At 39.9% G+C, this 24,538-nt stretch overlaps 2 protein-coding genes across 4 annotated transcripts in view; both read left to right on the top strand.

The window, feature by feature from the left end:
- LOC125333140 (connector enhancer of kinase suppressor of ras 2-like) overlaps positions 1–9,612 on the top strand; it is a 174,623-nt gene extending 165,011 nt beyond the window's left edge. For both annotated transcript variants that reach the window (XM_048318821.1, XM_048318820.1), the window contains exons 23-25: positions 554–1,061; positions 1,371–1,570; positions 2,211–9,612. In XM_048318821.1, coding sequence (XP_048174778.1) covers positions 554–1,061; positions 1,371–1,570; positions 2,211–2,426 — 924 coding nt within the window. In that variant the 3' untranslated portion in view covers positions 2,427–9,612. The remainder of the gene's footprint in view (positions 1–553; positions 1,062–1,370; positions 1,571–2,210) is intronic.
- Positions 9,613–9,988: 376 nt separating this feature from the next.
- APOOL (apolipoprotein O like) lies at positions 9,989–24,125 on the top strand. 2 transcript variants are annotated; one of them, XM_048319017.1, is made up of 9 exons: positions 9,989–10,035; positions 14,043–14,147; positions 14,723–14,842; positions 15,884–15,938; positions 16,093–16,191; positions 16,545–16,636; positions 16,995–17,081; positions 18,648–18,804; positions 20,477–24,125. In XM_048319017.1, the coding sequence occupies exons 1-9, from the start codon at positions 10,024–10,026 to the stop codon at positions 20,572–20,574; spliced, it is 825 nt and encodes a 274-aa protein (XP_048174974.1). In that variant the 5' UTR covers positions 9,989–10,023; the 3' UTR covers positions 20,575–24,125. The 2 variants fall into 2 exon arrangements, with proteins under 2 accessions (XP_048174974.1, XP_048174972.1); XM_048319015.1 differs by lacking the exon at positions 9,989–10,035 and adding an exon at positions 11,678–11,747.
- The last annotated feature ends 413 nt before the right edge of the window (positions 24,126–24,538 follow it).

The raw sequence follows: 24,538 nt of genomic DNA, 5'->3' as shown, positions 1-24,538 counted from the left end.
CTGGGATACAGGTTAAGCCCCTCCCTTTCTGTTTTTCCACATTTTTGCCTTTCTCTTTGTTTTGAATTAAATTTGTACACAGACCCAGCAGAATTCATTCAAATCGTTTCACAAGTTCAACAGTCCCCCAGTCAAAAATCTTCCTGGGTGCTGAAGTTTTTGTTGTTTGGGTTTGTTTTTTGGTTTTTTCTGTTTGGCCCCTAAAAAAAGAAAAGAAATCCAATTACGGTTTCTTTTGGAGACTTACACTGTCCTCAGCTGGACTGAGTGTAAGCTGCACAGGTCTTCAGGAAACCTGCACCAGTGTTACACTGTTCTTTCCATCAGGAGTTGCTCGTGGGCAGAGAATGTGCAAAACAAGAATAGGGAGTGGTAAAAACAGCACTTGTATAGAAGTTGTCGCTGCTAATTCTCTTCTGTTTACAGTGGTTCAGGTTATGACAAATCAAGTCCATCTGATTACTAGATACCATAGAATGCTTTACACTACAGTCTTTTTCTTGGGTCTGTTCAAAACATTGTCTTATGGGCAGATGTTTTTGTATCTTTCCAGGTGAATTCTTCAAGTCCATTCCCTGAAGCCAAACAAGGTCGACACTTTTCCAGTGAATCCACGTATTCCCACTCTTCTGCCGAGGACTCCCGGCAGGATGTAGCAGGCAGCACCCAATCCTCGGGGTGCAGACTTCCCTACCGAGAACGGCGCTCGTGGCAGGACCTGATAGAGACTCCCTTAACCAGTTCAGGGCTCCATTTCCTTCAGACTGTCCCTCCGGATGCGGAGTACATGAGTGGCCGGCCCGGAATGTCCCCAGACAAACGGAGACAAGCCACACTGCCCGTCCAGAGGCGCCACAATTTTGAGCAGGATGGGCCTTTTCCCCTGGTGGAATGTCCGAGGGGACACAGCTCCTATGGGCGGCCCCAGAAACAACGCAGCCAAAGCCTTCCCCGAAACAGAGATGTCCGGGGGAAGGGACGTGTAAAGTCCATCGAAGGCACCGATGACAACCTGGAAGAGAAGGTTCCTATTAGAAGGCACAATAGTTTCTGTGCAGAAGGTAAGCTCTGGGAGATGTTCTCATCTCATCTGCCATCAAAATCCAGAGCAGTGCTGCCACTATTCTCAGCAAGGATTTTGTGGCTGAACTGCTGGATGCCGGCAAACACAGAAGTTTGTACTTGAAATGCCAGGATGTAGCAGTAAAAAATTGAGCTTTGGGATGATCCAAATATTCTCGTTTCAATCAAAACAAACATTGGAGAACTGAGTAATAGGTTAATATAGTATTGAAGTTGCAGTATTGCTGCTTTTAGAGACCTCATCTGAATGATGAGGTTTGGTGTTAGGTTTCTTTCTTTTCTTTCAGAAAACGTAAAAGAAATTGAAGAAACCCCAGATGGTCTGCAAGAGCTCTACAGAACTCTGGAAGAAGCCAGTCTGTCAGCTTTCGGAGAGCAGCGGCCCTCCACCAAGCAGGAGTTCCGCAAGTCCTTCGTGAAGCGCTGTAATGACCCAGTGATCAATGAAAAGCTGCACCACATCCGAGTTCTCAAGAGCACTTTAAAAGTAAGGCTTTATCACTGATTTTGTGTGTAAGGAACATAAACTAGGAAAAGTATAATCGTGGCATCACAGAAGAGTTTGGGTTGTAGAGACCTTAAAGCCCATCCACTGCCACCCCCTGCCATGGGCAGGGACACCTTCCACTATCCCAGGGTGCTCCAAGCCCCGTCCAACCCAGCCTTGGACACTTCCAGGGATCCAGAGGCAGCCACAGCTGCTCTGGGCACCCTGTGCCAGGGCCTCACCACCCTCACAAGGAAGAATTTCTCTCCAATATCCCAGCTAACCCTGCCCTACAGCAGTGTGAAGCCATTTCCCCTTGTCTTTAATCTCTTTACATTTTCTATTGTTAATGCTTTTTTTGTACCTTACAAATAAGTTTTAAAGAAACTAAAAATCCTTGAAAGTAAACATGTTCCCACTTAAGAAAAAAAAGACACTATTTGTCACTCTGTGAAGGCAAGTTGTAGCACATGCCACAGACTGAGCTGTCAAACAGTTTATACTGTAATAGTTCCTGAATTTAGGTAAATATTAAAGTTTCCATAGTAGTTTCCCCAGCACTTAAAGTGAAAGAAGAAATAAGGTGCTGAAATACAAAATTTCATTTTGACGTGTCCTCTGTCTTTCTGGAATTTGCCAGGCAAAGGAAGGGGACCTCACAGTTATCAACAGTCTTCTGGATGATCCCAATTTAACATCAAAGAAGTTCAAAGATTGGAAATTAAAGAACTATGAGTTTTTCCTGGACATTTGTGAGTACAGTGCTGCTGGGAAGTCTCAAAATGGAGCCTCTGAACTGGCAAGCTCAGCCCCAATGCTGACACACACACACTCCTTCATCGAGACTCACGTGTGACAGGAGCCTCATCCTGAGTCGCTGCTGGGTGCTCTGAAAGATGCAGTCAGAAAAACACTGGGTATTTATTGCTAAGGTACTCAGCAGTACTGTAAATACTTGGGTAAGAGAATAGTGCCACAGGATGCCTACTACGTTGCATGATAAGACGATAATATTCTTTATAAATTCTTTTTGTTTGCTATTATCAACCAATGTCCGTATCAAGCTCTGCATTAGAAAGAAGTGGTGCAGAAGTGTAACTGAAAACAAATACCAGTATATTTAAAGTACTGTACTAGAACTCAGCTTATAGTATGAGCTCCTACAATCATTTTATATATTTAGATATATATAAATACATATCTATGTATATAAAATGTAACATGGTAGTTGACATTTCCTTTTAAAATGCCCTAAAGTTCACATTTTCACACAATTTTTCTTGAGAAAAAATATAAAAATGAAGACATAAATACATTGGCCACTCTTAGAGATGAACATTTATTTTTGCAACATTTCCAGGTAGTGACCATCTTTGCAAATAAAAGGACAGAGTTATCAAAATGTAAACTCAATCCCTATAGTGTGCCTTAAAATGTACACTGTACATCTAAGAAATAGATCCCAGTCTGGCCCTATGGGCACTCTGTACATGCCATTTAAATACTGTGTTTGTAATGTGCTGTGCCTGCCTTTCAAACGAAGGAACACGAGCAAGCAGGTTTGGCACAGAGGTAAGATACGAGTAGAACAATATTGGTTGTTCACTAATGCTGCAACTTAAACTGGTTTTAATAGAATTTGAAGTATTTCATGGTGGAAGAAAAAAAAACATCTGCACTGAGTAAGGTACATACTGCAGGTTTTCATCGTTTCTTCACTGTGAATTTAAGTGACACATGACTGTGAGTCACAAAATTCAAAAAAGCATGAGAAAAAAGCTAAAAAACCTCCTGAACTAATCAATTACATTCTGTGATAGACTGACATCTATAGCTGAGTTAATTATTCAAAATTATGTAATGTCTGGCAATAATTTTTAACTGCTAGCAGTACATTTGCAAGTGGGTGAAGTTATTCAAAACATCATTCGAAAACCAATCTGTATTGATTGGTTTGGGAAGACACACAAGTCACACAGTGTATTTCACTTCCTTGCCTGGGTGAGCATGGTTTGTAAGAATCAGATTTTGGGCAAAATACTTGTATTCTTGGGGGGAAAAGAAGATTGCTCTGAATGCTACTGAACATAGATTTCAAAACCATTCACAGTTTGCTTTGACTCTGCTTGCTAGAATAGCTCTAAAAGGCAGAACGAAGGGGATGTGAATACAGCTGATGTCATTTCACTGAAACAGATTTCATTGAAACAGATTTCACTGATAATTTTTTCACAAGATAAACCTAATTGTCTCTCATACATCCAGGACTGTAAAATCCATGTAGTTCAGCATAAGAGAGGAAAAAATGTTATCTCAGTGAGGTCCTAATATCCAGGGAGAGATTTTATTATTCCCAAAGTCAAACCCATGTGAAGGTGTCCTGGGTATTAATTCCATCTCCGCAGAGCAGCTGAGGGGGGCTGACCTTGGCTGGACAGGGGGAAAAAATGTCATGGAAAAGCTCCCAGGTTGAGATAAAGACAGGGAGATCACCTACTAATGGTTATCGTAGGCAAACCAACTTGACTTGGGGAAAATTCATTTATTAACAATTTAAAATACAATTGCATAGTGAGAAACAAAGACAAAATTTAAAACACCATTCCCTTGCCTCCTCCCTTCTTTCCAGTCTCAATTTCATTCCTTCATTTCCAGTGAGCAACAGCGTAAATTATAGAATCCATTTGGAAATTAACTCATACTATACATGCAAGAAGTGATGGATGATCACCAAATTAGTTAAATAGATTGAACTATCTAAATTCCTAAAGAAATTTAAATATGACTTTGGTTTCAAACCCAAAAGATGGTTTGTGCTTTCATAATGAAAAGATCTATATTAATTTCAAATAGCTTTCCAAAAGGATTTCAAATACCACTGTATTGTCACTCAAGACAGAACCAAGCATATTCAGTGAAGTCACAGGAAAACAGAGAATACTACTTATAGCTGAAAATGATAAATATAATTGGGAAGATATATTTCTCAGAAATGACACAAGTAGCAGGGAAAATAGATTATCTCAGTTTTAAGTTTAAATACAATTTCTGAAATATGAGTAGATGAGATAAATAGTTGAGAGTTCACACTTTCGCTCAGCTTATCTTTAAAAACCTTCCAGTGTCATGAGATCATTGTTTCTAAAATTTCTTGGAATTGTGAGTCTGCATTCTGCTCTTGCAGAGCAGCTCTCAGCAAACCTGATTTGCACTGAATAGGCCAAATAAATTGTCCAGGAGATTCATGAGATGAAATGAGATGAGATACACTGCAGAAATTCCCTCTAATGGGCTTAAGATTAACTGGGAGAAAAGTTTGAAACATTTGTCTGGCATTGCTTGTGCCTTAAAGCAAGCAAAATCAAATTGCTAAATTAAGCAATACAAATACTTTATTCTTTCACAAATGTCAGCTGGCATTTGGAAGCCGTTTCACAACAACTTATCATACCCCTGGCACATGTACTCAACTCCACCCTGCAGCCCTTCCCTCCCTGCCATGGGTTTCCTCCTCCTGGATGTAGGTGCCAATCTATATGTACTGCAGAGAGTAATGTGCACAGTCACCATAGCACAATTATTTGAATTTTCACCACCTTTGAACTCACTGGAATGCAAAGTGCAATACAGATACTGTATTTAAAAATTCATGCACCAAATCCTGCTCATGTGTTAAAATATGTCTAATTCTCCTGGACCAATAGGTGCTGAAACACACTGTACAAAGCAGCTGAAATTGTTGTGGTCGTTTTGATGCCGTATTTTTAAATAAGAAAAGAATGAGGTTTGGCTGTTGCATTCATCAAGGGAAATAAATAGCACCAGTACAATAGATTTATTAATTTACCAGTTTTCCTGCCTGAATTCTCAGGTAAAACTTGGTTTTTAACATATACAACAACATGGAAATGTTGTTTGGATATGATTTATTTAACTGGATCTTATTAGTGTCTTCATTCAGGATTCCTGCAGGTAAAATGTCTCAGCCCATAGACTTTTTCTGACACCCTACAAGCTGAGTCTTTTTGTTACTGGCTATTTTTCATTACAACTGATTTAATGCTCCCCCTGAGCTACTGATTCCCCTCCTTTTTTAATACTGTTCTGTATTCAGTGACATGTCAGATCTTTGAAAGTGTCTTAATAGCTCTCTCAGCATCACCTCCTGAGAGAACTGAGACATTTTTCTTGGTTTCATTATTTTAAGTGAAAACTACCCTAAGCTTGCTCTAATTGACACGAACAAAAATCAAAGGAGGAGGAGGGGGTTCTTATCAGTATATTCAGCTCTCGGCTGCTGCCTTTTGAGCTGGAAATGTGGTGCTCCACTGGCTTTTTCCAAGGAAAAAGAAATGAGTGTTGCAGAGAATTGTACATGGCCACTTAAGTCTACTCTTACTCCTCTCAGCAGTTACAGCCTTCCAGACCAGAACACTCATTCTCCAAGGTCTTGTGAAGGACAGTACAGGTACCTTTGAAGGGGTTACTTTACAGCGGCTCTGAGAAGGGCTAAGCCTCCTCAAAAGTTGTAGAATTCTGCTGCTGACCTTCAGGAGATTTCACTTTAAATGTTAATAGGACTTCTGGGAGGAAAAAATAACAATCAGGTAGAAATTGTTTGACTCAACACAAATCTGAGGAGAACAAAGAACATTCTTCTTATTTTTGTCTCAAGTAATGCAAATCAGGCCAAGATTATCACATACCTTATTTGCCATATTCTCTCCTCATGTGGTTTTACTGTCTTCCAAAGCGGTAAAAGCATTCTTTTCTGCCAAAAAAATAGCAGTATTTATGACCAGAGTGATATAGCTGGGGGCTGTTGATCCTTGAGGAGGGACAGCTCTGCCAGCAGAGCTATTCTGTGATAATTCATCAACAGTTTGTACAAACTCTTCATGCAGTGGGGAACAAAGTCCTTCAAAGATGGTTTGTGTAAAACAACCCCTGGCTAAGGCATGATGCAGCACAACAAAACCAGCCCCCTCTGCAATGCCTGTCAGCTGCCCCTGAACTAGAGGATACCACCAGACAATTTAATTTACAGTTTAAACACTCAATTTGTCAGTATAAGCAAGTCTTGTGTCTCTACAGATATTCTGACTGTCCTAGAGAGATTCCTTCAGGAAGAGAGCACAGGCCTGTCTGTATCGCTGGGTCTCAGCTCGAACACCCCATTCAGGGCACACCCGGGTTCCCTACATTTAATGTTAGAGAAATAAGTGGTGGCTTGGTCTCATAGAGGATTTTATTCTCTCCTCAGTTTTCACAGTCGGGAAATGGTGCTTTTAGGGCAGCCAGAAGGGCACAGGTTTTCCACGGTAGATTTTCCATGTACCACATGCCTTAGGCCACCGAGACAACACATCATTTTCCCTGCTGCCAAATGATGTTTATTTACCACTAGGACAAAAAATGGGTCATAACAGGAAAGACTGGAGAAGCAATATTAGCTATTCATTTATATTCAGTATTAAAAAGCTCTTTTTCTTCCAGAATGTTTCCCTCACTAAAGCTGAGGCTCAGGGTAGGTTTTCCAGGCAGGATGGTGTGGGGAAAGGTTCTCCGTCTCCTCTCTCAGATGAATTCATACCGAGTGGCTGAGGCTCTCCATGGGTGTTATGTGGGCACAGATCTGAAAATCCCATCTAAAAATCGCACCTGAGCCACATCAGCTGATGTATGGAAATTACATGGCTATTTAAACCAAAACTAGTGGGTTCTATTTTCTTAGTTGATGTTTATAGGTATTTTCTTTGCTCCCATTACACACAAGCAAAATGTGATGTTTCCGATCAGTTCCACTCTCTAACGTGGGGGCAGGGGACTCTCTGCTCTGGATGTAACTAATAGTGAAAGAAACATTTTTTAAAGCTTATTTTCTACATTTTACGGGTTTTAACACTCTTGCACATCCAGAAGGAGGTTTATAAATAATATTGTTTAAGCTTCTATCAGGTTTGAAGATAGGTGATATACTACTGGGACCTCCTCTTAAAAAAAAATAAAAAATTAAATCATTCAGACAGAAACTGCCTTCAGGAAAAGAACCATATTCATTCTTAATGCAGGCCAGGCAGATATACCTTTATTTTTATTGAGCACATACATGCGTTAGAAGTGACAATTAGGGACTTTAAGCATTAATGCCACTGTATGAGCAGTATTTGAAAGAAAACAATGTTGTAAAAATGATCAAATATGTCAACAACCTGCTGTTTGACCAGCTAAGCCCTGTAGCTTCTGTCCTCACATTTCTAGAATATTGTTCATCCTCAGGAGTTGGTGAGGGTATCAATACAGATCTTTTTACTAGCAGTAAATGCGTCTGTCCGAATGCTGCAGATTAACTAAGGATGTCACATTATACATATTAACTATTGCATTTTTTCACTAGCAACCACGAAACAAGTATGTCTTAACGAACCGTGTTCACTGGCCAAAAAACCAGTAAGACCCTGTTACCAGTTAAGACTTCTGTTTTACTGAGAAACAAGGATTTCAGCTTAAAAATCTGACGAGAAAACAGGTTAGGATATAAGAGAAATGCACTAGTATAAATAAACTTTTTACATTTGACACATACTGTATTGCAAAGACAATATCCTTGTAAGATCATTAATTGCTGGGCCATAGGTGACTTCTAGGTTACTAAATAGCTAATAAACCTTGTATAGAGCCTTTTTTAGATAACGCTTACATGTATGGAAATGTATGACACCCTTGTACTATGGCTTGCACTTTACTTGCATTAAACTGTGAAGTAGGCTGTAGTAATGTCTTTGTATATTCAGGGGTTGAAATACCAAAGCACTGGAGTATCGTACTGCTGGTGTTCAACCTGTCCAACATGCTGACAACGTGTATTTTGCAAACCCCACCAACTTCAAATCTTTGGCAAATAACGCTATGGGGTCTCCATGGTCTTTGTTTCTTTGTAAATATAAACATTCTTACTGTTTCTGTAGCAATAGGAGGTTATAAACCAAACTTTCACTAGGACTGTTTTCAATAACAAAAAAAAAAAAAAAAAAACTATAGCGCCTTGTATAAAAATCATGGAGACTCCATGACCTGTGGGCATTTTTGTTTACAAGCAGTATGTATATATGTATTAGAGGCAGAACTGTTATTTATCACAAAGTTATATTGTGGATGATTCTTTCTTAAATAAATATATGTTTTCTGTCGTTAAGAAGAATAAGTATTTTAGAGCCATCTCGCGAAGTTTGAAGTGTCAAGCTTCACATACAAGTAATCTTCCATGTTTCAGCCTTGTTTTTCTAATCAGCTGGGAGATGAACTAAGAGGCAATGGAAAACCACCTGTCCATGCCAGGGAAAATGTTGGAGTTGTAAGTTTTTGAGCATTCTGCAACTTTTCTATAATTCCCATCGTGCTTAATGCTTTGATGAGCAGATGCTCCATCGGTACCACAGTAAATCCCTCAGCTCATGGATGCTACAGAGAGAAAACCAATGGTTCTAGACTAATACAGGTCAAACGAGGTTTCAACCCCTGGATAATACAGTATTTCTTCAGTTTCACAACAGTATTTTTAATTTTATACTTGTCTATGTTGAGAGATGATCCAATAGTTTCTATAGGCAATGAACATTAGGTTTCTTTTTTCTCTCTTTCCAGATGAGTTCTGTGTGAATTACTGTAACCGGCTGCGTTTTTTCTATCACAGATTAATAACTTGTTAACTTTTTGTGTGTCTACAATGAAAATTTATGAATGGAAAACTTCACTGTGTGTTGCTCACTGGGCATATACCTCATGGTACATTGCACAGACGTGTAAGTTGTAAGTTGCACTGCAACATTAAAAAAAGGAACATATTGCTCTTTTTTCAAAGATATTAACTTATTTAAGAGATATAGTCTGTACATTATTAAAAAAAAACAAAAACAAAAACAAAAACAAACATTTATTCTTCCTAAATTCAAACAGAGCTTTTGTTTTGGGGGGAAAAAAAAAAAAAAGTTGTAAACTTCAGTTGTAAATTTGGACTTCAATAAACGAATTATCTGCACTTAGATTGTGCGTTTCTGGATTGTGTGTGTTCTGAGGGTGATCCAGGCTGAGTGCGATGCGGGATGAGGGGCATCGTTCCCGGTCTGAGGGCCATGCCGGCTGAGGGGGATTCTGCACGATCTGGACGCGATCCCTGCCCTGGCTGAGGGGGATCCCTGCCCACCTTGGGGCGATCTTGGCTGAGGGGGATCCATCCCTGCCCGCTTTAGGGCGATGCCAGCTGAGAGCGCGATCCCTCCCATCCCTATCCGCTCCGGGGCGATCCAGCCCCGGCTGAGGGAGATCCACCCCTGCCCAGCTTGGGGCGATGCCGGCTGAGGGCGGTCCCGCCCGGTCTGAGCGCGGTCCCGCCCCGGCCCCTCGGCCCCGCCCGGCGCGGCCCATCCCGGGCGCCGTACGCGGCGCTGTCCAACATGGCGGCCAAGGTGAGTGTCCGCCCGCCCTCAGGCCGGAGCTGCCTCCGGCCCCGCGGCTCCGCTGCCCCTCAGGCTCCGCTGCCCCTCAGGCTCCGCTGCCCCTCAGGCTCCGCTGTCCCGCGGGCTCCGCTGTCCCGCGGCTCCCGGGGCGGCTCCGTGCGGCCCCTCGGGAGCGCCCGGCCCGCCCGCAGCTCCGGCGGTGCTGGGGGGAAGGAGCCGCGGGTGCCGCGGAAGCCGGGGTCAGGTGGAGGAGTGGGGCAATGAGGGGTCTCTGTGGTAGTGTGGGACCTGAGGGGGAAAGAGCTGGTTCGAGAGGTGGTTAAATTATGCAAAAGGGAATAAAGGCAGTATTTCTCTTCTGGTTATTCTGCATCTACTCACAGCCCCCGAAACACCTTCAACTCGAGGAATATCGAGATGATAGTTTGGTAGTAACATGATAAAGTGCTAGTAGTGCTGTACATCACTAAAACAAGGCTGTTAAAATCACGCTGTTACGAGCTAGCAGGGTTACAAGTATCTAAAATAACTCGACTTGTAGGAATAATACAGTGTCGTTAAACAGAGAAAAACGTGCATGTAAAGCTCTAGGCTTTCTCAGAAACGTTTAGACAGGTTTTCCAATGTTCTCAGTCAAATTGATGAATAGGTTGCTCTCACATGAATCTTCCTATTTACTTTTGAAAAGCATTTAAAATGTGTATATATCTGCAGAGAAAACTATGATGTCAACAAGGACAGCCAGAGAAATTAAAATAAAACATTTACCTTAAGTTTGTTATGGAAAAAGAAATTGTCTTTGGCTTTGCTGTCTGGCTGGGTGATCTTGAAGTAGTTTGGCTCAGTACATAAATCTGAATGATTCAGTACCTTTAGTGAAGTGACGTAATTTTATGTGTGTTCTTTACTATTTACTATGAAAGATTAATAAGAGTTTTATTCTTCTTAAGATTTCACTCTCTGTGGGTCACCATCTGGCAGACCAAGATTAAAACCAAATCCATGGAGGTGAACTGGGAGGATGCTCTGTTCCACTTGTGTGTGGGTTTTTGGTAGTTGTCATTAGAGATTTGTAAATACACACCTGAATTAGGATACTGGGTTTGGCCCCCAAGCTTCTGGCAATTGTCATGTCTTGTGTAACTTCTGGGAAAAATAAACCAAAAGGAGTGAGACAGTTTTCTGATCCACTGCAAGACATCTCAGTGGTAGGAGAAAGTCATAAACCTATGACTCTTTATTCTTTAATTAACATTTTATCATGGAAAATGCGATGTGAGGTAGGAGCTAAATTTTAATCTTATTTTAACCTGGCTAGTAGATTCCCGTTTTGTGATAAAGAACTCGTATATTTTTATATATAAATCCATGCATCAGATTTTTGCATATACTCCACTCCTTTGATTACATTTGTTTTGAGGCTGTTCCTGCTTTCAGAGCAAGTTTCCTGACTCATGCTCCAATTCTTGAAGCAAGTACACAGAATTTGTAGTTTCAGTGGGAAACAATGTCTTGGAGATTAGCATAAATTAACTATATGGTTTTATTATGGTTTAGTTTGTATTTTGCATCTTTTGAGTGCAACGTGGTGAATTCTTTGTAGTGATGCAGCTTTTTAACTTTTTTTTTTAATAGAATCTGTATTTTTTATCTTTGATAAGATTCCAGCACTTTGAAGCAGATTGTTTGAAATGCAAAGACTTAAAGCCAAAATTATCCAGGTACATTTGACAGTTTTATTATTATATTTTGATTGGTCTTACTCCAGTTCTACTATTAAGAGGCGTAGCTGTAACAATTTTCTGCTAGAGAGTGTATAATGCATTTCTTCAGAAAATAATTGCTGTTCAGGCTTCTCATCAAAAATAATGCCATGTCTGTCTTTGGTGGGCTTTTATGCCTAGGGAAAAAAAAAAATCCTTCAGTTGTAAGTACTGCAGGTCAGGAACATGGCAGTGGTGTTACAGGTAATATTTTAACTCCTGCCACTAACATTCCCTTCTGCTGGTGTTTAGCTCTGTGTCCCTGCAGAATTCATCTCCAGAAATGTCACCTGGCCTCATGGCTTTTGTAGCTGCAGCAATTTCCTGAATTCATCCAAAAGAAGATTTTTATTTCTATCTAAGTCAGTTATCAGCTGATGCTCTGAAATCATTCTACTGGCTGAACATGTAATTCCAGGGTGTTTCACAGCTCTAGCTTAGCTCTTTTTCTCTGTGCTTCTTTCTTAGTGTTTGATATATCAATATGATCCTGCCGTTTCTTAATTCTCAGTGACTTCTGTAGAAGTTTTCATAGGTAAAATGCTTTTTGATTTCTTCAGCTAAACAATATATGATTTTCCTTGCTTAATACATAATGCCTCTTAAGAAACTTTTAATAAAATAATTTCGATAAATGAATATGAGAAACAGCTTAGCTAATTGAGTCTTTTTAGTGCATCTCATGATTAGATAAGGAACAGGATAAACAGCTCCATGCAGTGAAGCCTCTTTAATGCAGTCAAGGTGATGTTGCTTTTTCTTTCACTCTGGTTCTTTGTGATTTCAGTAGAAAAGGGTGAAACCCTCTTGGAATAACTGTGCCAGTGTAAATGTTAGCCAGTACAGCTGTTTCCTTGGATCTTCAAACATTTATGTGTTTGTCTGCAGGCACACAAAAGTAAAGCAATTACTGTCAGTCAGGAGCTAGACCCCTTTCATCATTCCCAATATAGCTTTCTCTTTTACACTGAGCACAGAACTCCACTGTGACTTTTAAAAATATATGAATTTTTTTAAGTGAACAGTACAGCTTTTCCATGCTCTGTCACTTTTAAATTCAGTTGTGCTTCTAGTGTCTACTGAAAATTGGTATCTTGTTCTGGTAGCATGCTGTACTGAAATAAGCAATCTGAATTATGATAGGTTTTAAACAGTTTTTCTTTAATAATTCTTTGAAAATACAGAGATTTTGAAGACACACACCTCTTTTAGATGATCTTCTGTAGCTCAGACTGTGGCATTTTGCATTTCTTATCAGAGAGGCAATTATTGTGCTAATTGGGACTTACTTTGATTGTCACCCTCCTCTCTCACCTGGTCTCTGTGTCCTGGGCCTGTTGGGTGTCACAAGAGCCACGATCCTGGGCTGGGCACATGAGCCAGCAGAACATCCCAGTGGCTTTTCCTGCTGTTGGGCATGGAAGGAAAGATGGCAAGTGGCCCTTGGAATGGCAGCCAAGAGCTCAGCTGTACTGAGAGTTTGATGTTGCTGTGTAACCTTCACTAACGCTGGATGTTAGATCTTTAGTCAGCGTGTGACTGACTGGATTCATGGCCAGCCCTGCTGGTGGCAGTGTGGCTGATGTTTATTTTTTGTATGTAAGACTTTTCTCTGCAGATTCTGGCAGTGGAGTCACCTCCATCTTCCTTCTGCCCACATCCACACCTCCCCACACAGCTGGGGCAGCAAGGGAAGCACACAGACCTTTAATGTCACGAGTTTTGGTATCTCCCCCTGCGCCACTGCAGACACAGACGTGCTGTGGGCTCAGTGTCTGCTCACACACCTGGGAATGGCCCTCCCAGTGAGGAGAGGGGCAGAGCTCTCACAAATTCCTGCCCAGGGTCACTGCCCTGCTTGGCAGTCTCTGGGGGAAGAGGAGCTTGCTCTGTCTCTGCAGCAAATAAAATCAACGTGTTTTTGCTGAAATGAGTCATTCATTGACTTGGAGTTCCTGCATGCTGAGTAAATTACATCTGAATTTATCCTAACAGGTGAAGGAAGCATCAGTGTGCCTTTGAGCACAAAGTTCTTCCTGGTATTTTAGACATAAAACTGTTGTCAGGGATCTTTAACTTTTTCTTTACCATTATAATTTGAGAAAATCTTCGTATAAGTCAGAAGGCATTTCTAAAAGGCATAAGGCTTAAAAAAGGTTTTAAAAGTGACTTGTTTAATCCCATATTTGATGAAGCCCAAGGGAAATTTTTATTTCAGCATTAAGACTCCCTTTTTTCATCTCTCTGTCCCAGGTGGCAAAGCTGGCAGCTGTTTGTTCTGGGCTGCCGTTTGTATGTATTACTGTATATGCAGCAACAGAAAAGGAGTCAAAAAGTCAGCTGGTGAAGCCAGATAAGGTATGAATCCTCCTTTTTGTTGGTCTTTAAAATAATACTGGAAAGATCTGCAGAATAGCAGCTCTTTCCATTGAATTATATTACTCAGTAACTAAAATACATAGCAAAGTAATATGTGGTAATAAATAGCTGACAACTGTAGCTCAAATAAAGCACAAAGTGTTACTAAATTAGTAAAGTTTTATCTCATTGTCATTATTACAGTAGTTCAAAACTGAAGTCAGAAAAGGTAAAAATAGAATACTTTCTGATGCATCCTTTTGTAATGTGCAGTTTCTGGTAATACACACATCCATCTAATTATTCTTGCTCATGCCTTTGCTGAATGATAGTTTGTCATACTCAGTAATTTTGCTGCTTAGAATCTGTAGAGTTGCTTCAGTTTTCATTTCTAAAGAGTGAAGTCACACTTGAGTCAGTTTGGAACTCTAAAAGTTCATAATTCCATGTAGAGGTTTTGTTTGCCATATTGAGAACACTGAGCGTTTGCAGGCTTGAAAAACCCCATTCAAGTGCAGCAGCTACTGAGAATAGAGAAGTCTGTCCCGGCTGTACAGCTGTGCCTTTGTTTCCAGCTCTCAATTTACAGTGCCCCCCCTCTGAAGTCAAAGTACATCGAGGAGCAGCCTGGGCACCTGCAGCAGCAGCTCTCGGCAGTGCGACAGACGACCGGCCACTACTTTGGGTGGTGCCAGGTAAGGAAAGCCTGCACCCAAGGCTTCCTGCAGTTCCTCAGCACTCGACTCACCGCTGAAAAAACAGGTTACTTCCCCCTGGAGGGTTTCTTGCAGTCTCTTGTCTTGGCATAAGATAATTTAGGATGGAAAAATGAGCCCTCCTTCTACAGCAGTAGTAAATTCGTGCTGGTGGAACTTGAGGACGTTTTGGAGTCTGAAATTCCAGGTGCAGTCCATGGAGAAGGAGCTGCTTTTAAAGGGCAGTACCTGACAAAAAAGACAGAGTGCCTCTCATGTACCTGTTGCAGCAGGGTGTTCCTCACAAGTTGTCAGAAATACCTCCCAGCTCTGTTACTGCCTGTTCCAGATGGAGAGGGAACTGTGGGGCCTGTCACTGCTCTTGTACCTGCTGGGAAGCAGCAGCTTCACCCTGGCTGTTGGCAGGAAGAGATTTTATGCTTGTGTTTTGCTTTTACATAAAAATGTAGACCCTAATAGTTGGAAAAAAAAAATTCAAAACGTCTTCCTATATTTTCTGTAAGTTATTAATTCCATTGGTCTGTCAGAATGTTGTCAGTGACTGCATGACTGAAATATTCTTGTTATAAATCTGTAGCAAATTTTTTCATGCCATTAATCAGTGAGAGTTCCTGACACTGAGTAGCAGTGACCTCTGGCGGTACAAATTCGGTGGTGTTCTTCCAAACGGTTTTCATGAGAGACTCTTTAGGGAAGAGATTGTATTTTATAATTGAATTTTCTTATATTGTACAGTTGGCGTCCAGGTGTTTTCCTACTCTGCAGTTCCTGACATGTCAGTTTTGAAAGTGAGCTTACATTAGAGATTTTTTTTTTTAATTAATTGTCAAGGTAAGTTTTAAAAATATAAAAATGTTTGTCACAAAGAGGGTAGATCTCTGAACAGCCTTTCTAGAAGGTCACTTATCTGGTTTGGGTTTTTTAAAGTTACACAATAATTCTTTGTCTCGTGCTGAGATATATGTGAACAGCTACTTTTGCAGAGATTTTACTTTCTGGTTTCATTTTTTTTCTTTGTAGAGTGCTTTTGTCTTTGTTAAAAACGGAATAGTGGATGCAATTCAGTTTGGAAAAGGTAGGCAAGTCACATACCTGTCTCATTTCATGTATATTAACTCTCAGTAAAATCAAAGTTTTCATCTTTATTTCTTAAGTGGGAAATAAAATAAAATTACTAATATTGAATTTCCCTGCTTCTTTTTTGTCTTCTTTTTTTTTCCATTTTGTAGATGCTTATGTTTACCTGAACAACCCTCCCCCAGACTTTCTTCCCAAAGCCAGTGTAATTACGGTGTCAGGCTTGGCTGGTGTAGTGCTGGCAAGAAAAGGTAGGGTTTGCTTCTTTCATTATTGGTCTGTGGGATATGGAGCATGTAACAATTTCTGTGGTCAGAGTACTCTTCTGAAACATTGGCAAAACCCTGTGTGACTAAAAGAAAAATCCTTCCTGGTAAATTGAAGGGACATTATTCATTGCTGTTAGAAGCTGGCTGAGACCTGACAGAGCAGGATTAGACAGACTAATAATACAATTGTTCTTCTCATTCTTCACAATATTGGAAAACCTAGTTGGGGATTATTTCTCTTTCAGAATGTCAATGTCTCCTGCATTTAATTGCTACGACTATTTAGTTTGCATTTCATTATTGTCTAATTATTCAAAATACTTGGCTCTATACAGGTTCTAGGTTTAAGAAAATTGCTTATCCATTGGGACTTACTGCTGTAGGATATTCTGTTTGTTACCCAGCTCAGTCAGTGGTCATTGCTAAGGTAAGTTTCTGGGTTTATCTGTGGTCAGTTCCAACATAGTGAGACAAGTTTGGATCCTTTAAAACTGGTGCTCCAGTCTACTGTGCCAACATTGCCAGAACACTTTTTTGCTGATCAGGTTTTGATTTCATTTGGAGTAGGTGGATTTAGCATGGGAATGTTTCCTGTGGAGTCCTAATACCAATTTAAACATTATTTACAATTTGCTTGATGTAAGGGAAATATGCACTAGATGTTGAAAAGCCTTAGTTTGGGGTCAAGCATGTTCTCATGCAGACATGACTAATTTCATTTGAATGGCATGTGTGTCGATGTATTTTTAAAGCTGTTGTTAAATTATGTTTTTCTAAAAAAATAGGTAACAGGGAAAAAGTTACTTTGTGCGAGTCATCAGACCTATGAGGCTGTGAGGTCACTGTGGGCAGAAAAACAAACTGTCTCCAAGGTAGGACTTGGGAAATAATGATAACTCACACATTGAGAGGGAGATTAGAAAGTTGTGGACTCCTCTGCTGATGCTATTTAACGTTTACTGATTGTGTTAAGCAAGGCACAAACCCCAATCTGATCTTTTAGTCACTTCAGTGTTTAATTGCTCTTACACGTTTCACACCCATAGATACTGAGATCCCCTCTGTAGTGCACAATACATGCAGAGTGCACAGGAGAAGAATGAGTTTCTCTTAGAGCTCATTTTTTATCTTGACATGAAGGATCCATTCTGATTCAAGCTTTGGTCTTAAGCAGCCCCTGAGTTTAGGCTAAAGACACTCAGGGTTACAGTAGGTATGAATGGCTTATTCTTCTACAACCCTTTCAGGAAGTCTGTTTGAATTACCCTGTGATGTATTTCTTTTCCTTGTCCTGTCCTCATTGCAACCATAGTAAATAAATGATCAGTAACCTCTTTATATTGACCTATTACGTATGAAAAATGTATCATGGTTTTTGACATTCTCTTCTCCAGTAATAACTTTCTCTTACAGAGCAGGCTTTCTAACTCTGACATAATTCTTGTTCTCCTCTGAATTCCCTCTAGTTTCTCTGCTTTTCCTGTTTTTAGGGGATTTTGTGTGTGGTTTGTGTTTTTTAAGTGGAGTGGTCAAAATAGGACACAGTAAACAGCTGAGGCCTTGCCAGCAGAGAGTAGAGGACAATATGAACCTTCTGTAAATTACATATGGAATTTGGGTTAGTAATCCCGGAATGAAACATGGGTTTTATCCAACCTGAAAGGATTTTTTTTCTCAAGTGGAAATTTATAAAACCTTGACAAAAGTAGCACTTCCTGAGAAAAATTTCAGCTTTGTGGAGTAATTTTTCGTTGCTCTTTTCAAAGAAAATTTCAATTTCTCAGTTATACTAACATGTAGAGGTAAATTTACAGTGTAAATTGCTGTAAATTTACAGTGCTCATCGGCATGCAGTCCTCACCTTTTATTTCCTCTGAGAAGCACAAATGGAATTCTGAGTTTTGAAACTGAGATTCAGATAACTGTCATTAAATAATAGCAAAACAAGAATTGATGTGGTACAGACACTTCTATTAACTTCATTTTTTTTCCCTGAGTGAAACCTGTTCCCAAGATATATTAGTTTTCATTACTAAGGTGTTAGAATGATTTATCTTTCTATCTTCTGCTAACTAGGGGTAGTAAGTGTTCTGTAAACACTCAGTGCTGTTTCAGTCTTGTGTAAGGCTAAAGGCTCCTCACCTGGAAATGAACTTTTTGGAGGGTCTCAAGTAAAACCACAGCTTCACTCCTAAGTACATACTCATGTCAAATTCCCTTATACATCAATTTATTCTATTTGATCTGTGGGGTTTCATGCATTTTACTTTTTCCATCTGTGTCCCTTGTGTGCAGCTGATTAGTTGAATATCATTGTATGATGTCATATCTGAAAATAATTTCATAAAAGATAAGCTTCTAGACTTGAAAGCTTTATTTTGCAATAATGTATTAAGCATGTACCCATGTGCTTTCTTTTATTAATGTTTGGTTCACAGCTGCAGCAAGAGTCAAAACCAATTATGCAAGAAGATAAGAAAAAGAAAGGAACTTGTAGTACCAAACCTGAGTCTGCTGTTGAGTCAAGATCATTGAACAGAACAGAATCTTTGCCAGTAGAGTGTTGGAGTAATGAAGATCCAGTGCCATCATCAGGTGAATTAAACATTTCAAGTGTAATCTCAGGGCAACTTGCAAATCCAATTAGTTGACTTAATTTTGTACTTACTCTTGCTCTAAACTGGAGCAGACTGTCAGTGCATATTATTCTTGAGAGCATATTTTACATGCTGTCATTTAATACATATTTCAGAGCCTCAGGGAGGTGATAATTTTCTCACTGTGGGCCCTGTCGCAGTATCAGAATTATATATTGTCTGTTCTCTCTCAGTAATGTCAGACACCCAATGTTAATGTAAACCAGATTCCTTTGTAGGCCAAAATAAGGAATAATCGAAATGCAAAACACACAAAAAGGTTTTAATTTTGATTATAATTAGAAGATTGAAGTCTCAAATGGACTTCATTACTTTTAGCCTCTGCTAGCAATGCAGAGATGATCCATAGTGGAAGGAAAGAGGAGTGAGTATATGAGAAATGAAGCATTGGATTTTATTTTCCTGGGTTTTTTGCAGTGGTTCCTTGTGCATCTTAAATGGTTGAGATGATCAACTGATCATGTAACAGCCTATTTAACAGATAAAAAAATTTGTAGTCCAATTTGTAAGAGAAAACAGTGGAATTACCTTATAAAGGACAACTAAATTTTTTTTAAAATACTGTTACTTTTTGTAAGGGCAATTTCTGAATTTTATTTGTTACAAGGAAATAACTTGGAAGGAAGGAATTGGTTTTTCTGGAAAGCAAGCAGAACATACTTGAGTGAAGGTTTTAATCTTTTTTCCCTTTATTTTCACTATAGTATACATTCACATCTTTGCTTTGCACCTGAATTTTTTCTGATCTAGCTTGTGGAATGCTTTGATCTGTTTTTACATTTGCTTCAGGCCAAACTGTCTTTATTGGGTTTGTGTATTTAGATCTGTCTTTGCTTTCATAGGTGGAATTAGTTCATGTCCCTAATACAGCCAAAAATATCCATGCCCTAAATGAATCTGTGTTGTCAGAGATGTTTATTTTCTCCTTCGAAATGGGGCAAAGTTTTCAGGAGGATGTAACACCCTTTGTTAGACCAAGTGATGTAGCTGGAAAAGAAGTAGATGAGGAACAGGGGACACAGCCTTAGAAAACCTGCCTTTACATTCCCTTAGAGCCTCTGGAATTGCAGTATCATTAAATAAGTCAGCCTGTGCACTGTCCTTCAGGGTGAGTGGGGGGGTTCAATGTTTTACTAAACTCAGTTCATGGGTTTTGGAAGTCATGAAGTGAAACCAGGTAAGAGTGCTTGTCTTCCTTTGGAATTGTTGCCATCTGGCAGCAGCTTCAGGGAGGATCTGGCAGGGTTGGTTTTGGGAGCCAGCTCTGCTCCTGGGAGCACTGGGGCAAGAAACACTGGAGATTTTTTTCCATGCCTCAAACTTTCTTGGGCAAAGCATCACAATTTCTTCTCTCACTCTGCTGTGTTAGAGGTGGTATTGGAGAGTGGGAGGAGGTCCTGCTCTCCATCCACTGCTGTGCTCAGCATTCCCACATGCCCTCATCCTCTTTTATCACATCTTAACACACTTTGAACTCGAACAGAGAGATTTTGATCTTTTCTTAGTGTTTGGTAATACAGAAATTCTCAAAATGTAACACTAAGCTTTTTTTCCCTACAGCTCAAATATATGCATATTTTTAAATGATATTTCTTTACTATCTCTAACAGGAACAGTGAAGACATCAAAATTTAAGCCTGATGCAAAACTTGTGGACCATGGTCAGTCCAGCCCAGAAGATGTGGACATGTACAGCACCAGAAGCTAAGCCAAGTCTGCTTTACAAACTGCAAAATATTACAGATAAGGGGGAGGGAAGAAGGGAAGGAATAATCTTTACAATACATACTCTGTGAGGTATAATTTAATCAGATATTTTCTTATCTCCCGATTTGTATTATTGACGTACATGATTCTGTTCAGTGCTTATTTTGTTCCTGACTCCATATAAGCAATGGGAATTCACTCAGTGTCATTAGTGAGACACTGAGAAAACAAGATTTGTCAGTGTCTTCTCCCAATGAGGTTTCTCTGTGCCAAACTTGCTAATAAATGTCACTTCACAAAGGATATTTGAGAATGCAAACATATCTCTGCTTTGGCTCAGATGTTCATTGATCTGAAAGAAGAATGTGGGGGATGGGGTTTGCAGAGGCTTCTTCGTCTTTTATCTTTCAGCTCTGGAACAAAATGCAAGTTCCTGCTGGTCTGAGTAGCCTTAAAATATCCATGGTTGTATCATGTGAACAGCAATGGCTTTAATGCTTGTGTAGAAGAGTCACAGAATAATTTGGTACTGTTTGCCTTTTTCACAAAGGTGAATGGAAACAACTCTGTGTCCTGCACGCCTCTGGTGTGTTCAAATGTCACTGAAGCTGGGCAGAAACATACAACTGATCTCTAAACGTCCTTTCTAGACTATGCATCAGTTTTCACCTACTTCCAATACTTGGAAGAACTGTGTATAAATTTCTTAATCCATGAAACTGATACTGAATTTATATAAAATCCATTAGAAATGTTTAGGAAGCTGGAAATTGGTAGTTTCAAGGTTTAAACTGCTGACAGACAGTAAAAACACAGATGTAGTAGGCAGCCAACTTTTTCTTCTCACAAGTTTGTGTGCAGTACCCATTGATTTAAATTCTGTGTTTTTCCATAAGAATAATATTAGAAATTACATTTCCTAGGATGAAACTTTCAAACACTGCTTTTATCATTATGTATATTGCTGTACTTCTGTTCATCTTCCATTTCTCTTCATTCTGTTATCTTTCGATTAATGAAAATTTGCTTTGCTGTACAGTTGAGGGGGAAGCAAGAGAAACCATATGAACAGATAGTGTGATTGGAAGGCTAAAGCCTGAAATGCTGCTGTTCTCAGCACTGGGATGTGATGGGATATTTGCTCCTGCTTTCCTGAAGAAATTTCACAACCTGATTCGTTTTTCCAAGGCTGATAATGCAAAGGCAAATGACCAGTGAAATACAGGCAGAATTCCTGGTGTCCCTGTGGGATTAGCAAAGTTATGAGGAGATGCTACAGGATGGAATGTGCAGAAGGCACAAATGGTGAATGTGCAAAAGAAGTAAAGCTGTTAGGATGGTTCAGAAACAAACTGATATTTTAAAATCCAAATTTCAGACAGTGTTGGACTTCGAGTCCAGTGCAAGGTGAAATCAGAAAATGGGAGTTTAAAAAGAAGAGTTCTATCAGTTAAACTTGCCTGGGACAGCTGACAGGATTTAATGTGTTTTGTTTCTTTAATCATCTCTTAAAGGCCCAGGCAACTGTCAGAATTCAGGCAGCTATCAGAGGATATTAAATCAATCTTCAGAGAGCTCCTGGACATGACACATTCAGTGTTTCATCACGGAGAGAGGAGTAGAAAAATTAGGTAGCTGGGCTTCATATACCATTTCCAGGGAAACAGATGAAGACGTAAGTGAAAATCGTGAAGAAATTATCATTTTCAAGGGCATGACTGGATGCCAGAAATTGTATTATCTGTCTCCCTTTGATAACATTCTGGATAAAAACATAAAGGAAAAACCCATCTGCTCTGCTCCTAAATTGTTAAATATTAACTTTGAGTGATGTGCTACCACAGCAAGTCAACAGGAAAGGTAAGATGCTGCAGATTTGCTTGGATTTTGCAGGAGTTTACTGTGGTGAGATTTTTCAGGACATAGTGAAAACTCTGCCCAGGAATTGGTCTCCTGGGAGCAGGGAGAGGAGCGGCTTTGGATTGCTGTTACGGAACCAGCACATCTGCCCTTCCCAGGAGAGCAGGCCTTAGGACACTGTCGTGGTGCCAAAAACTGCTCAGGGACTTCCCAGGTTTTGAGGGCATTTCCACTCAAAGCTGGTGGTGCGGGTGGGGGTATCCGGTCTGCAGAATGTCCACGGGCTCCTTGGTTGGGCAGGCAGGAGTCAGGTGTCCCATGCAAGCCCCTTCCATTGCAGCCCCTGATCTGGTTCATGCTGTGCATGGCCCTGGTGTACAAAGCTCGGGCTGTATTTCAGTCCCAAATTACTCCTTAGGGCAACATTGGTAGAGAACTAAACTTCAGAGTTAAACATCTTCTGGGACATAACTTAAAATTAGTGTTCCTGCCCACTCTGATGAATGAACAGGATAAGGGATGCAGTTCTGCAGCTCATGGAATGGAGTCCCTGTGCTGTGTCATTTCTTTGAGGTAGGTGAGAGGAGTGAGCAGCACAGGATTATTCCAGGTCAGGGTTTGCCAGGTGGCTGCCCCATCCCTGGAAGTGTTCAGGGCCAGGTTGGACAGGGTTTGGGGCAACCTGGGATAGTGGAATGTGTCCCTGCCTGTGGCTGGGGGTGGAACAAGATGGGCTTTAAGGTCCTTTCCAACCCTCACCAGTCTGTGATTCGCTGGTGATGCTGCTGCTGCTATTACTGTCACTTTTTAGCTTAGTGTTTTCATCAGCTGAGATTTCTCTTTCTCCTCAAGGTGGGGTAATTTTCTGTTTACTTCATTTTTATCACCAGTTTTTGTTTACTATCCCCACACAATGGGGTTAAAATTAGAGGGTTTTTGTTGTGAAACAGGTACAGCTAAAGACAACTGTTCCCTAACTGCAGCCAAAGAAAATGGGAGAAAAGTATGGGAAATTTTGTATTCTGGCTGGGTGTGTTCTCTGCTTTCAGTTCAGACATCTGAACCTCCAGGGGTTATATAATACTTTACAGCTGACTGCAAGGAGCTGTAGCCACATGTCTATATTAGTAATTTCTAGTAAAGGTGCTATGCAATGGCTTTAAAAAAGCAAATTCACATCTACATGATGCCATCCTGGGTAACCATGTGCCTGCCTTGGGCTCTTGAAGATTTCGGACCCAACAGACAAATCTGCTACAGTGAAAAATTAGCATAAAACATGGGAAAAGTTTTATTGTGAGACATGGTTTTATTAATTTGTAGCAAAACACTTTGAAATGCCTCTCAAATGTATCCTTAAAAGTCACTTAAAGTTTATTTCACAATGCAATAATACAACAACATTATAAAAGTAAGAATGTATATTGTAATTTTTATATAAGTTATATATTTGTGAAAAATTCAGTGTCTTAAAGAATGGGGTCACTTGGTATTTTATAATACAGAAATAGGTTTAATTTGCTGCATGTTTTTTTATTTATGGTTGATTGTATTCAATATAGAGAGATTTGGAACTTGTTGATATTAATATTTTTTTTAGATAAAACTGATTGTGATACTTTATTTTGTCATATTGCTGTGAAGCACCTGGAAATAAAGGGTGATAAGATACTTTTTAAAAAGTACATTTAACTTTTGTCTGTTGTTCCATCTGTAGAAAAATTGTCAATTCCTTGCCTTTCTTTTTAAGAGTTCATTTCGGTAATGACTTTGGTTTATTAATGTTGGGGGAAAAACTTCACCCTTGAAGTACTGAAACTCTTCTGGAAGAAATTGCTGAAGTAACACTAAGGACAGATGAATGCTCGGTGTCCTAAATTTTGAGAAGTGCTCCCATGTTCTTTTCTTTGTTTTTTTTTCTAAAGAATGCTATAGTTCAGGACTTGGAAAAACTGAAGCTTTTATCCATGCTGAAGGAATGACACTGTTCAAGAAGGAAACAGGTAGTAAATGTGTTTACCTCAGTGTGACTCTGTGCCAGTCTTCCAGGTAAAGCAATTTGCCAACCAAGAGTCATAAATTATGTAATACATGGCGTAACCTAA

The sequence above is a fragment of the Corvus hawaiiensis genome, chromosome 14 (assembly GCF_020740725.1).
Source record: "Corvus hawaiiensis isolate bCorHaw1 chromosome 14, bCorHaw1.pri.cur, whole genome shotgun sequence".
Taxonomy (NCBI): Eukaryota; Metazoa; Chordata; class Aves; order Passeriformes; family Corvidae; genus Corvus; species Corvus hawaiiensis.
Note: the sequence above shows the minus strand (reverse complement) of the source record. Positions and strands in the feature narration are given on the sequence as shown.